Below are 14,017 nucleotides of genomic sequence, written 5' to 3' on the forward strand. Positions count from 1 at the left end.
AATTGCAGAATAAATAATGCTGCAGTGACAAAGCTGGTTGGTTCATTCGTGTGCTGTCATTGGAGACCACAGTTGCAGCAGATGGGTGGTGATATATTTTCTGTCCAGTAGGGGGCATGGTCTCATCTTCTTATGCTCAGAAGTGATGATGAGCCCCAGTAATGGACATTACAGTGTGTGATTAAAGAGAAGTAAGGGGAGTGTGACTAATTCAGAAGGAGTGATTGTGCTGACTAACCTTAGATTAATAAATGCCATTTAGGCCAGCGGATGTGGCAACCATTCTTATAAAGCTTTTCCCCGCCTGTGTGATTAAACCAATGATGGAGTAAATATTCTGTTCAAGATTGATTTACTCACTAAAAATAGGTGACATTTCAACTGTACTGCCTTCTTTTTGCTTGAGTTTCAATGAGCTAGTTAGTTGCGACTATACAAGTTCCTTGTGTTTTGTACTGATAAATATGTATAGATATACATATAGACATGTAAAGACAGAGAGGGTGATTTAATCCTGAAATGTGTCAGGAAGAATAGTTCACCCAGACACTCTCATGGCAGCAAATGACAGAGCAGAAAGTCTCCTTCTATTTACCGAGAAATACTGACTTTGGCAATGCTTAATCTTCATTATAAAGGAGTTCGCTGAACCTGCCCTTGACTGAGAGAGTCTTGATGTTGTGCCAGCTCTGTTTACTCCCGAGAGTGTGCAGAGTCGGTGCCTGAGCCTGATCCCGAATTCCTGTCCACAGTGAAAGTGGATAATGGGATTAGGAGCTTGTAGGGCGAGAACTGGGCTCGCCTGGTTTAGTCTCTCATGCCACAGATCAGCACACAATGACTCCAGATAAGAATAAAGACATAGAGAACTTAAAAGTAGCTGCCGTAGGTGGAATAGTGCGATTTACTTCAAAGCGGAAGAGAGGTAGAGGTCTCAAAACCTCCTCCAAAGGGACATGGTGACGAGTATTCGCTTTAGCGGGACCACACATATTGAGCATGTGACTTTATTTCTGCGCTGATTCATTTACACTATATTCAGAATACAAAATGAATGCAAAGGCAGAGGAGGAAACAGTTCCTAAGCTTGAATATTTGTATTCATGATAAGATTGATTATTTATTATAATAGAATATAGATACCTCGTGTGGATGAGATATTGGATTGTTTTTTTGCAGTTTTGAGGAGTGTTTGGATGCTTTTTCCAAAGCTTTCATTTAAAGGCTTTTTAGATTTTTTTTTTCTTAATAAAAAATCCAATGAAATGTCCCAAACCAAGATTTTTTCAGTCTGTCTTTTAATACTTTCTGACTTAAGTCCCTTTATTCCTACTGAAGACATAAATACTTAGAAATACCTAATACGAGTAAATAGTGTATTTATAATGGACTGTTTTCAGCGGTGGATTAATACACAATTGGTTCAGGAACCGGTCGCACCGTCACTTAGGAATTTTTAAAGGTATCCTAATTATAAAGGTATCCTAAATAAAAAGTGTTACAAATGGAGGTTTACATGGAAACGGTAGTTTTTATTATTTAACTGTTACTAAATATTTAGACCCAATAACTGCTTAGCTAGCTGAGCTAACGTTTAAAGCTAACGTTCAAAGCTAACGTTAGTTTAAGGTACATGGTGACGAGTATAATAATTTATCACAAGATGGCCTTAAACTGCTTATTTTTAGCAGTTATTTTTTTCACTGGAAAGCGTTTCATAGCAACAAATTCATACATCACTAAAGCCTTTAGCCTATTGGTGAAACTTACTTTAGTAAATCACTGGCCTGAAACTAGCTAAGAGTTTCTAACTTAGGAAGGACTTTATGCACAAACTTAGTGATGGATTTATTAATAGCTGGTGCAACCCAATTCTGGTGGGTAGCAGCAGAACAGTGAATGTGTGACTGACTCAAAATGAACTACAGCGCCCAGAGCTACATGACTATATGAGGAATAAGCTATTTCAAGGCTTTGGCTACACAGACATTACATCTTAGTAGTATGTTGGTCTTTTCATGGGCTTTGATGAGAATGAGTTAAGTATAAAATATAACCAGTGTTTAAATTTAAAAGGCTGAGCATGCTATGCTACTGTGCATATGTACACACACACACACACACACACACACATATATATATATAGACTATAAAGCAGAAGGCACTCGCAGACACAGCGCTCTTTGGCTCTCTTTCACACACTCTCTGGTGTCCCCTGAGGTCTTCCACAGTCCCCGTGGAGCCAGCTGGCGCTGTGTTGACCTCTGCCCACTGGGGCTCATTGGAGAGTGATAGGTCAAAACACAGATGAAGAGCAATCACAGCCTGTGATAATGGGAGACATGTCCCCTGGGAGAGCTTTAAGGGCTTCACACAAACCTTGGAAGTGACTGGGTCTCACATCCGGCCAGTCAAACTACTGTTTCTCATTTGGTGGTCGTTTTACAGCTTTTTTCTGAGGCATTATCATGTCCTTGGCTCCATGCAGGCACGGGCGGATCAATACCCGTAAAACCCTCATAATAGAGAGCTGTCCCGATGATGATCTGGTAAACCTGGAGTTCTTGGATGAGGTAAGATTTAATGTGTTTATCTCATCATGCATTGATCGGTCCGAGGTACAATTTGTTGATGCCATGTGTGTTTTGTTTTTTTTCTTTCGGGCAGGAGATAATAATCAGCCATCTCCAGAAGAGGTATGATGAGCTGCAGGTGTACACTTACGTTGGCGACATCCTCATTGCTCTCAATCCTTTCCAGAATCTCAGCATCTACTCTCCCCAGGTTGGTTATTGACCAGTCACACATATGCAAACAGTGGTGTCCCAATCACAGTGGAAATGATGAAGGATTGCCTAGTGGATATGCTACTGTATAGTACTGTTATTTTAGTCTTTTTAGTTTCTAAAAAGTCAATAAATGAATCCATATTTATATACTACAAAATAACAATACAAATATCTGGCATAAAATCAGAGTTTAAACCCATGTTCAGCACAAACACTCAGGGTCTGTCCACCACTTGGTCCAGACTGAAATATCTCCGTTAATCAAATATTTAAGGGCTAATGGATAATTTTGTACACATATTCATGTTCCCCAGAGGATGAATCCTTTGGTGATCTCCTAACTTTTTTTTTCTAGCACCACCATGATGTTTATATTATTTTAGTTTTTTTGTGAAATGTCACAAGCACTACTCAAATTCTCGTAATAACTGTTGATCCCTCATTGGGTCACAATTTCAATTTCTCCAGTGCATTGGTATTTATGAAATACCTGCCAAAATCTCAGTTGTACTTTGTTTTAAGTGCTAATTAGCAAATGTTTGCAACGACTAAAATGGCCAAATGGTTAAAATCTATAACAATAATTATAAACAATACAGAAATCTGTAAAAATCTGTGGGTTTTCTTTTGAAACAGTCTTTGAAACGGAAAACAATGTGCCTTCTCTTAGTTCTCTAAGCTGTACCACGGTGTAAAGCGGGCTGACAACCCTCCACACATCTTTGCTACTGCAGATGCAGCCTACAGAGGCATGGTGACGTTCTGCAAAGACCAGGTATTCTACACAAAATCAACCCTGTGTCTACCAAGTCTGTCTTTAACAAAATGCTCTACAAACCTTCTCCCTGGTTACATAAGGGAAACATTTATGTTGCGTGCTGTGTAAGTCATTGGATGTTCCCTTTTGTTGTAGTGTATTATAATCAGTGGGGAGAGCGGTGCAGGGAAAACAGAGAGCGCCCATTTGATTGTTCAACATCTTACCTTCTTGGGAAAGGTATGGTAGCAGTGGTAGCATCCTCTTATTGTTATATTTGATGATACTAGTGCTGAATACTGCATAAACTACCTCAAAATTGTACCATAGTTTATTAAAAGAAACATGTCGTTGCTCTCAGGCTAACAATCGGACACTGCGTGAGAAGATCCTGCAGGTGAACCCCCTCGTAGAGGCCTTTGGAAATGCCTGCACAGCTATCAATGACAACTCCAGCCGCTTTGGCAAATACCTGGAGATGAAGTTCACACCCACCGGAGCGGTCATCGGGGCCAAGATATCCGAGTACCTGCTGGAGAAGTCGAGGGTCATCAAACAGGCTACGTATGTGCTGCTCAGGCTTGGTGTGATTGGAGTTCACCCTTTGTCAGATTTCTGATTACTGAGTTTGTTTTCTTTCAGGGGGGAGAAAAACTTCCACATATTTTATTACATATACGCTGGGCTTTACCACGAAGACAAGCTGAAGACTTACAGGCTACCAGACAGGACACCTCCCAGGTTAGCAGTCTGACTTTGACATGTTCATAGTAAACACGGTAAATGAACACTGATTGTCACAATGTGCACCTGCAGGTATATCGACAGCCAGCACCGCAAAGTGATGCAAGACATTGTCTCCAGCAAACTGTACAAGGAGCAGTTTGACGCGATTCAGGAGGGTTTCCGAAATATTGGTTTTACTGAAGAGGTACTTTAATTATTACTTTAGTTTATAGTATTTGGTCACAGATCGGTTAAGTGCTGTAATATAATATAATATGATTTTTCTACTCTTTTTCGTAGGAGGTGACCTCTGTTTACAGAATTCTCTCAGCCATTTTGAACACCGGCAATATTGAATTTGCTGCCATCACATCCCAACACCAGACTGATAAGAGTGAAGTGCCTAACTCAGAGGCCTTAGAGAACGGTGAGATACAATATATCAGGCACTGTGTGTTGTAATACTCTTCTTTTAGCCAAAGAAACAGGTAGGTTTAATGGTCTCCCTGGGGAGAAAAGAGTTTGCTTTGTGATTTAGATTAGATTTAAAAAAAAGAAGGCTTTTTTATGTTTTATTCCTCCTTGTGTGATGATGATTTACGGACTGCACTCTGTGGTAAAATGCCCACCTTTTCTGCAGAGCTTTTCTGGGTGGATAATTTTTAAATGACTTGAGTTTAGTTTTTTTAGAAAAGAACCTATTACTGAAATGTGTTTGTGGGTCTCTTTGTTATATTTTTTATGTTGTGTAATGATGTATGTTTTGTGTAATAGTTTGTTATTTTGTGACGCATGTTTCTCTATGGTAACAGTGTATTGGATGTCGTATAAGGCTCTGTGGGCACTTTTATGTGCCTTACACAAAATAAACAACAAATCAATCATATCTCGTTACCCAGAAAATGGGGCAAAGAAACCAAAATGTTCTGTAAGCAGTTGAGAGCAAATGTATCCAAAAGCACAGAACCCCTCTTGTAATTTACATAACAAATGTAAAGAAGCAAAAGATTGTTGGGGCTTATTTTTATGCTAATGATAAACTCAGATGAGCTCTTGATTATCAAACTGATTAACCCTCTCGTCTTTTCTCTCAGCTGCGTCTCTCCTGAGCATTGGCCCTGAGGAACTCCAGGAGGCTCTGACCTCCCAGTGTGTGGTCACCAGGGGCGAGACCATCATCCGCACCAACACCGTGGACAAAGCCACCGATGTCCGAGATGCCATGTCCAAGGCCTTGTACGGACGCCTCTTCAGCTGGATAGTCAACCGCATCAACTCCCTGCTGCAGCCTGACATGAATATCTGGTGAGCATGCTTGGTGATGAACATCTGTGCGGACGTTTACTGTTACTCTCTCTGCTTCGATTATCTCGAGCGATCACGCAGAGTTTCTGCAAAGCTCTGATGACCTTTATGGAAGTCTGTAGAGGTAGATGCAAACATGCAGAGGAGAATATCAATGGGCAAGCACAAGACAAGTAAAAGGAGAGCAAAAAAAAGTTTTAATAAATTTTTGATACAGAGTTGCGTGCAGAGAAAATAATGTTCAGATGATTAAAAAGACTTCAGAGAGACTGCAAAGAGGCTGTTCATTGATCCAAAAGAATTCCTTCATAAATATGAGCGTTGACTGTCAAGGAGTCGTCTCTCAGAGATGTACAAAAGAGTTCCTGTCTGCATTCCAGTCATCTCTGCCGTTTCCTTATTGCCATTAATAACCTGGTTGCACAGGCTAAAGGTGACCTCTATATACAGTGGGTAATGACTGATCATGAAAAGTAGCAGCTCCAAGCGCTGAATATGAAATGCAGGGTGTTCAGTCTTCACGCTGTGTTGTAGAAATGAGTATTGTTTGTGCAGATATTGAAAATGACTCGAGGTTAAATCAATAGAGACTGAAATAAAACCATTTAAGAAGCTCAGAGTTTTTTGAAAGCTGATGTTTATGATTTTTCTTCACACTACTAGGCAGTCCAGACCAGACTCTGTATTTGGGTTGAACTTGGATTATCATTAAAGTTTTATCAATTAATATGGCTGCTGGGGATTTGCTTGTTCCATTACATAGAAGAATAAGTTTGTTTGTCCCCTTTTTCTCCTTTGAAGTGCTGCAGAGAGCGGCATGAATGTGGGAATCCTGGACATCTTTGGATTTGAAAACTTCAAGAAGAACTCGTTTGAGCAACTGTGCATCAATATCGCAAACGAACAGATCCAGTTTTACTTCAACCAGCACATATTTGCACTGGAACAGGTGAGTTTGACATACGGAGAGAGATTATTGATAGTATGTCTGCGCAAATGCATCTTTCTTAATACGTCTCTGTAATGTGCTCGGACTGAATGCATCCAGAAAACGACACTCCTCAGCAATAAAACATACTGAGAAAACAAATTCCCTTTAAAACACTGTTATGGAAATCAGTCATTTTAATATTATTTGTGTGTTTTCACATCCATCAGGGCAGAGATGCTCTCAACATGAACGTTTTTGCTTTTAGCCGGGCTGTGATGTGTAAAGGATTGTTTGTACTGTGCACCACCAAATGACTCTCTTAATTGATTTAATGAAGTTGTTTACCCTGAAGTGCGAGAAGTCTTTATTTTCCTTGATGGGAATGAAGAGACATTAATCAAAAACCATTTTGCCATAATGCCTTTTAGTCTTTCTTTGCAACAGTCCTTTCTTAAAAGGAAAAACAAGGTAGGACATGGCAATTTTATATATATAGCACTTTTTATCGCAAGTAAACTTAACCTGCTTTACATATAAATGCATACAGTAACACGTGTACAGAAGAATAAGGAAATACAAACAAGATCATTAATTAAGGGTGGATTTCACACATAAATAGTGATCATACTCCCTGCTTATTCTAGCACCGGAACTGTTATTTGAAGCTACATTTACCCTTTACACATTAATTACAGCAGTGATCATTGAAAATAAGGGCTGTAGAAAAGTTTCTCTTCTACAAACAAGTGCAATTTGCCCCTGATGAAGGGCTGGTGCTCAGTGGAAAAGGGATTTTTATTTGGTAGATGTCTTCAGCGTCGCTGTACACAGAAACTGATTATTCTGAGTTAATGACTTAAACATGAGGACGGTTTAGATCCATTGGTTCCACTTTATTAGTAAAATATATATTTAAAACAACTTTTTGATCTGAAATTAAATAGATGCAATAATATGATATGACTCTGGGTTATTTGCAAAGAGAAATAAATTATGAATAAGTAAGTGGCTCTATTTGTTAGTTCAGAACTGCTCTGTTTTATGCATTCAGTAAAAGACTCTATTATGCTGTAAACTTCAGCCGTAGACACACACACAGCCGGCTGCAACTGTCGGGTTTTGTTGATTAGAAACAATATTGTCTCCCCACACATGCACAAATCATATTTAGCCCAGATTGTTTAATTGGGTCATTTAGAGAAATCATTAACGAGATTATGCTACATTCACTGGTTCTAATTAGATGGAATACCAGAGTGAGGGGGTGGATGCCAGCCTAGTGGAGTACGAGGACAACAGGCCCATCCTGGACATGTTCCTGCAGAAGCCAATGGGCCTGCTGTCCCTGATGGATGAGGAGAGCCGCTTCCCTCAGGCCACTGACCAGACCTTAGTGGGTAAGACTGGAGCTCCTCCTGCAACATCAAACAGAAAAAGCATGAAAAATGCGAGAGGTCAGAGGTCGCTGCTTCTTGAAATGTAGCTGCAGCTCTGCCCAAAAACGGTTTATATGCTTAGGTTTCCTACCAGTGTTGCTTAAAGCATCTTTTTATTGTATGTTTGTTGTTTCTTGCCTACAGATAAATTTGAGGACAATTTGCGCTGCAAATACTTCTGGATACCAAAGCGTGTGGAGCTTTGTTTTGGGATTCAGCATTACGCAGGAAAGGTATGAAATGAGTCTTTGGATGTGTGAAACCATCAATCTACTGCCTTGTTTGTTGGTGTGATAAGATCGGAGATTTAGTTTTTAAAAGGCTTGTGACGAACACCACTTGTGGTAGGTGAGGTTTACTTTTTGTCTTTCTATAAAGTTTAATACTTTGCACAATGTTTAGATGACTGAATCAGGGTGGAGCATGTGATCATTTAGTTCTGCAATTATCAGAACAGTTGGTAGTTATAGCAATTGAGAGTTAATATAAATCCTGTTTAAATTTGAATGAATTAATATTCAAGATTAGGTACGACCATAATTAATTGATAATAGACTTTCAGTGAGGATAGAATGATGATGTGTCCTCTGAATTAATGATTCAAAGCAAACATTTTCATTCATTTTCATTTAAAATATAACAAATTTAGTCTTTACATGTGTGAATAAATTTTTCTGATGTGATGCAGAATGTTTGAACACAGTTCAAAGGCCTTTTTCACAGCAGACATTTTGACTTATAGTAGGAAAATATAATGCAGGTGTTACAAATAACATTAACGATGGCTCTGTTCTTTTCAAGTGTCCCAGTAAGTCATGACAGTGTGACGGCCAGCCTGCATGCACAATACCTGAAGCAGCTAAATGGAATTCAGCCATCATTCATTTGTGCTTTTCCTACTGTGACATTTCAAGCTGTCTTCTGTGAAAAAGGCCTATTGCAAAGAACATCATGTGATCTTATTGACCACTTTATGACATACAAATTGCCAGATCCTATTCGAGAGGTAATGATGATGGCTCCTTCAACAGGGTTCCCACGCATCCTAGAAAACCTGAAATGTTTGGAAATTGATTAAAATGACAAAATATCCTGGAATATAACCTATATTGTCCTGGAAGATTTAAATAGTATTTTAGCCCCTCACTCAGATCGCCTGTATAAACCTAGCTTAGAGAAAAAACTACTCAAATCACCAGAGACACTGCAGAAGAATCGGCTGTGGTAAGAACAGCAGAAAGTGTCCCTTAAACGCTGACCACCTACCTGTAGTGAACCTTCATCATGAACTCTGCATCATTAAAAAAGGAGGAATAAAACTGGGGAAAATGTGTAAATACAAGGCCTACCAGTAAATTATGTGACCATTTGTGAGCAAGTGCTGCCCTGTAATGTCAAGAAAACTCCTTAAGAATTGAAAAATGACTTCTTAAAAAGAGTGGGAACGGGCGCCCGGTTAGCTCAGTCGGTAGAGCTGGCGGAGCCCATATAGGGAGTTGCTCGAACTGGCCTTGGGTTTGGGGGAATCCGACCTGCAGCCCTTTGCTGCGTGTCTCCCTCTCTCTTCCCCCCCCTTTTCCTGTCTCTCGTACAGCTGTGCCTATCCAATTAAAGCCATTTGAAGAAGCCAAAAAAAAAGAGAAAAAAAAGAGTGGGAACATTGTTAAAATGTGAATAACACTGAGACTGTCCATATGTTTTGTCCTACTTGACAGGTAATGTACAACGTGGATGGGTTTCTGGAGAAGAACAGAGACACCCTTCCTGCAGACATTGTTGTGGTTCTGAGAACATCAGAGAACAAACTTTTGCAGCAGCTGTTCTCCAGCCCCTTAACTACACCAGGCTATGGCTTGAAATGTATATATATATATATAGGCCTTGATGAAAAATAAAGCACTATAGAACATCTCACCCACTAACAGGGACATTATTCTACCACAAACTACAAAGGAAATGGAAATGGAAACTTTTCTTTGAGACAAACTATTGTTAACAATGCTGGGTTCTGACTGTATTACTCAGTGAATTGTGCTGGTGTCTACTGCTTCCATAAATGTTCAGGTAAGTGGGTTTCTTAAAGACGCAGCTCGCAGGCATCTCCTGGTCCCCCTTCATTTCAAGCCTCTGTGTGCCGTGCTCGGATAAATCTGCAGTCTCCATTATCTCTTGAGAGGCTCAGCTCTCTGCACGGAGCTCTGTTTTTATTTTCACTAAGCTGTCCCTCTTGGTTTCCCACTGCTGAATGCTATCTACAGATTGTGGGTGCAGTGGGATATTTTTATGATAAGGTTTCTAAATACCCAGGGGATGAAGAAATAGTATTTAGAGAACACAAAAGCAACTCTTCCCACCTCTTTTCTGTTGGTTAAATGAAGGTAGAGTAATGTGCTCGTCATTAGCTGTGGCTGCGGCCTCCTGGTCACTTGACTTAGCTGAAATGCTAATAGATGTGTTAAATTATCAGATTCCCACTTCCTACTTTATTTCAGCTAAGCCACATTATGTGATTCACTTCCTTTTAAGGGACCTGTAAATGCCTGCTTTCAGTCCCAGTGGCATTAAAAAGGAGGCTTCAATTCACAAAAGGCACCTTAGCTGAGACTCCAGCAGAAATCTGTGTGATGTGTCTGTAAACTTCAATTGCAGGTTGTGCACAAGGGAGCCTTCAGCCACTTCCTTTCTCCAATTAACGGCTTCAGAGGAGTGCACTCTGTAAAAACAAATTCAGCGAACACTTCATTTCAGTGCACAAATGCGCTCAATACATACTAAGATGTGCTGTAATGTTTACTGCTGCTATAGTGTCAGTTAGGTCTAAAAGCTCCTTTATTTCCCTTTTGTTCCACTGCACTTTTGTTTGTCCTGCCATTCAGATGGGTGCATTAAGCTAATGTGGTGATTTGTTGCAGAAATAAACTGTTACTGTGTTGTGCAGTTTCTACCAAAGGTTACAGTTGTAGTTTCGTCTGCATGTTCATTTAAAAGCAGCATGACTTCAATATAGCTCCCAGTCAACTCTGTTATTTCTTTGGAGTTGGAGGTCCAGTTTTCTTATTGCAGTTTGTGCAAACTGAAGATCATCTCATTAGATAAAAGCTATGAAACGCTCTGCTCCGGCTTATCATTCTGGAAAAGATGGAGCGCCGTTTAAAGTGAGATACAGTATAGCGTAAGAAAATTATAAATCTATTCTTCAGGGTAAAATTTGTGGGGGGATTTAATTTGCATTTTACTTCACATTATAGATTCACTGTTATCTGTGAAATTACCATTATCTGGGGGGATCTGATGGAAATCTGTTTTACACCAGGGTGGTTTCACACTCTGGGTCGCCTCCTCCACAGTGTCACCACTAGGGGACACCCTCGTAGACCTACAGCCTGACACTGTGATAGAAGTAAAATAATGGATCTGGGATGGCCAACTGCACACATAAAGGCAGCGAATGTTAATGTTTCTGCTGGTACATGACACAAACTGCAGTGACCCGGGAACAATTTCTCTAAAACAGATCAATTTCCTCTGCGTTATATTTTAAAACAGACACACACAGTCCATATTAATGTGATATTTCAGTCGACTACTCATTCATTTCACACGCCAGACTGAGAACGTGATGGTCTGAGTATTGATGCCGTTCATGTTTGGAGAACAGTAGGAAACTAGGAGGGCCCCGGAAAGTAAAAAGCTCCCAGGCGGTGAATAGTGAGGCCACTTGAGCCCTGCAGAATGTGGGTCCTTGAGGCTTGGACATGTGGTGGTGTTTTGTCAGAGGAAATGGGATGTATTTGCATGGACAAATTCATCAGAGCCAGGGCCTTTCCCAGATCAGGGGGATCATAGTGTTTGAATTGGCTGGGCTCAGTAGGGCCTGCCAGGGCCTGGGCAGCCTGCGGTCACAGTATGGGTCTCTGTGGGTGTGTGTGTGTCTGTGTCTGTGTCTGTGTCTGTGTGTGTGGGTGTGTGTGTAGCCGCAAGGCTGCCTGGCTTTACTGCTTGTAGCATAGCACATCTGCACACACAGCACCTCGGGACTTCCAGGCCTTTGTCAGAGCACAATGAAAATGGAGGATGTGCAGAGTGATGTGTGCCGTTTGAAAAGTTCACAGACAGTGTGAGTGCAAAGACAAATATTTTCTAGATGTTTCACTTCTTATTCATATGCACTATTTATCTTTTCCCGGGCTTTTACACTTAAAATGTATGTAGAAAAAAAATCACTGGTATGAGCCCTACACTGGTGCAATTTGTTGTCCTTTTGAATAATTAGTATGCACACGAGCTGAGCATTTAAAATATTCATGTGATTAAACTTAAGTGGCATGTATGTAGAGCTGCAGCCTGACTTACTGCTGCATGTTTGTCTGTTTACACCTGGAACATAGTATTTCTTCTACTGTTAGTAAGAAGATTACTTTTATGGTGATACGACCATTATTTTGGTCTCATTAAATAGGAAAATTAAATGTTGTGAATGGACGTGGGGTGAAAATTTACTAAGTACATTACTTACTCAAGCATTGTACTTTTTTAGATACTTTACTTGAGCATTCCCATTTTATGCTACTTTATACTTCTACTTCACTACATTTCCAAGGTAAATATTTTACTTTTTCTACATTTATTTTACATAAAAAACATGTATTTAGCTTTTAAGTTATGATGTACCACCCAACGGTGTATAAGGTAGTCAAAGCAACTTCCACATATTATGAAACACCCTTAATTTGCACAGGCATGTATCAGCTATAATTATAACATGATATATAATAATATAGCACTGACATTTTGCTGCTTTTCTGTAAGATTTTAGAACAGCTCTTCTCCAACCACTGTTTTTATTTACTTTTTTCATCCAAAGCCGGATAGAAATTTTACTGTAATGCTTATAGTACTGACCCATAAAATAAGCCCATAATGTGTGTCCACAATCTCAGGCCTCACATTTCTTGTGAGCGACAAGATTTCTGGCATGAATTTCTATCTTCAGGAGAGTCTCGTTCATATTTTTACAATAGTCAAACTAAAACAAACTAACACCATGGTATTCTCCTGTGAGATATCAAGGGTTATAACTTCAAATCTATCATGTATGTTGAACAATTTATATTGTTTTTTTTACATCTTCACATTAAGCCACAGTTGCAGTTCTCCCGTCCTCTGCATCTCCCTCCGTCTCCCTTCAAGTTAGGAGATCCTCCTGTGTAGAAATGACAGGTTTTTCCCAGCGATATGACACATTTGGCTCTTTGTTCTCTCCCAGCAGAAGCCTTTTTCATCCCAGTGGGCAGATGCCACAGTCTCTCCCTAGATTTCAAACACTCTCGCTACCAAAAGAGACACTCACCAAGTAATACTTTTGTTCAATTTCTCCCCTAATCGTGGTATTGGAGAATGTTTTGAGTCAGCAGTGGGATTTTTGACTGCCCCGCACATCAATAGCGAGGAGCCAGCTCTCCTAAGTCACATGGTACAACATCCTTTGATAAATGCAACACTGTGTTGTGTCACTAAAAGCCAATTACACCATGCTTTTTATGATTGATCTGCTCTGACAGTAGTGGATGGCATTTAAATCAACAGCCCCCGGAGCCATCTCTAGGCATAAACGGTGGTGGTTATGGAGGGTGGGGAGGGTGGCAGGGGGTTATGGGTGCTTTAATCTCATTTGCTTGGTTGCTGAGTTGAGTTTCTAGATCACATGTTTTCAAAAAGAGAGCGGGAGAGCGACGGAGATATCCAGCAAGCCTCTGCTCACTCAGCTCGGGAAGGCTGCTCTCTCTTACAACTTTGATTGTCCCCCGTGTCGACAGCTCGATCCACAGCTTCTGAAGTACAAGGCGCACACTGGCACTCATAAAAGCGTGTAGGGAGGTGTCATATTGAACGCAGGATTGCTTTTTAATCCCAAGCACATTGACTATTCTTGTCAATAGAACCCCAATACAACTGCCAGCTTGAGCTTTTTTTTTTTCCTACAGGATTCTTGCTGGGCTTAATTTTCAAAGTGAACGCACAGATGCCAAGGAAGGCTTTTTCTCTTTCTGCCCTCCCCCCCTTCCCCCTCCCC

The 14,017-nt window shown here is 40.3% G+C and overlaps 1 protein-coding gene across 2 annotated transcripts in view; it reads left to right on the top strand.

Annotated features, from left to right (window-relative positions):
* myo3b (myosin IIIB) overlaps positions 1–14,017 on the top strand; it is a 62,128-nt gene that overhangs the window by 20,251 nt on the left and 27,860 nt on the right. For both annotated transcript variants that reach the window (XM_035676692.1, XM_035676694.1), the window contains 13 exons: positions 2,489–2,573; positions 2,668–2,784; positions 3,460–3,564; positions 3,703–3,786; positions 3,908–4,110; positions 4,189–4,287; positions 4,363–4,477; positions 4,573–4,699; positions 5,367–5,577; positions 6,379–6,526; positions 7,752–7,905; positions 8,089–8,177; positions 9,660–9,789. In XM_035676692.1, the coding sequence (XP_035532585.1) occupies positions 2,489–2,573; positions 2,668–2,784; positions 3,460–3,564; positions 3,703–3,786; positions 3,908–4,110; positions 4,189–4,287; positions 4,363–4,477; positions 4,573–4,699; positions 5,367–5,577; positions 6,379–6,526; positions 7,752–7,905; positions 8,089–8,177; positions 9,660–9,789 (1,667 nt within the window). The remainder of the gene's footprint in view (positions 1–2,488; positions 2,574–2,667; positions 2,785–3,459; positions 3,565–3,702; positions 3,787–3,907; positions 4,111–4,188; positions 4,288–4,362; positions 4,478–4,572; positions 4,700–5,366; positions 5,578–6,378; positions 6,527–7,751; positions 7,906–8,088; positions 8,178–9,659; positions 9,790–14,017) is intronic.

Source organism: Morone saxatilis, unplaced genomic scaffold (assembly GCF_004916995.1).
Source record: "Morone saxatilis isolate NCDOM2014 unplaced genomic scaffold, NCSU_SB_2.0 Contig5, whole genome shotgun sequence".
Classification (NCBI taxonomy): Eukaryota; Metazoa; Chordata; class Actinopteri; family Moronidae; genus Morone; species Morone saxatilis.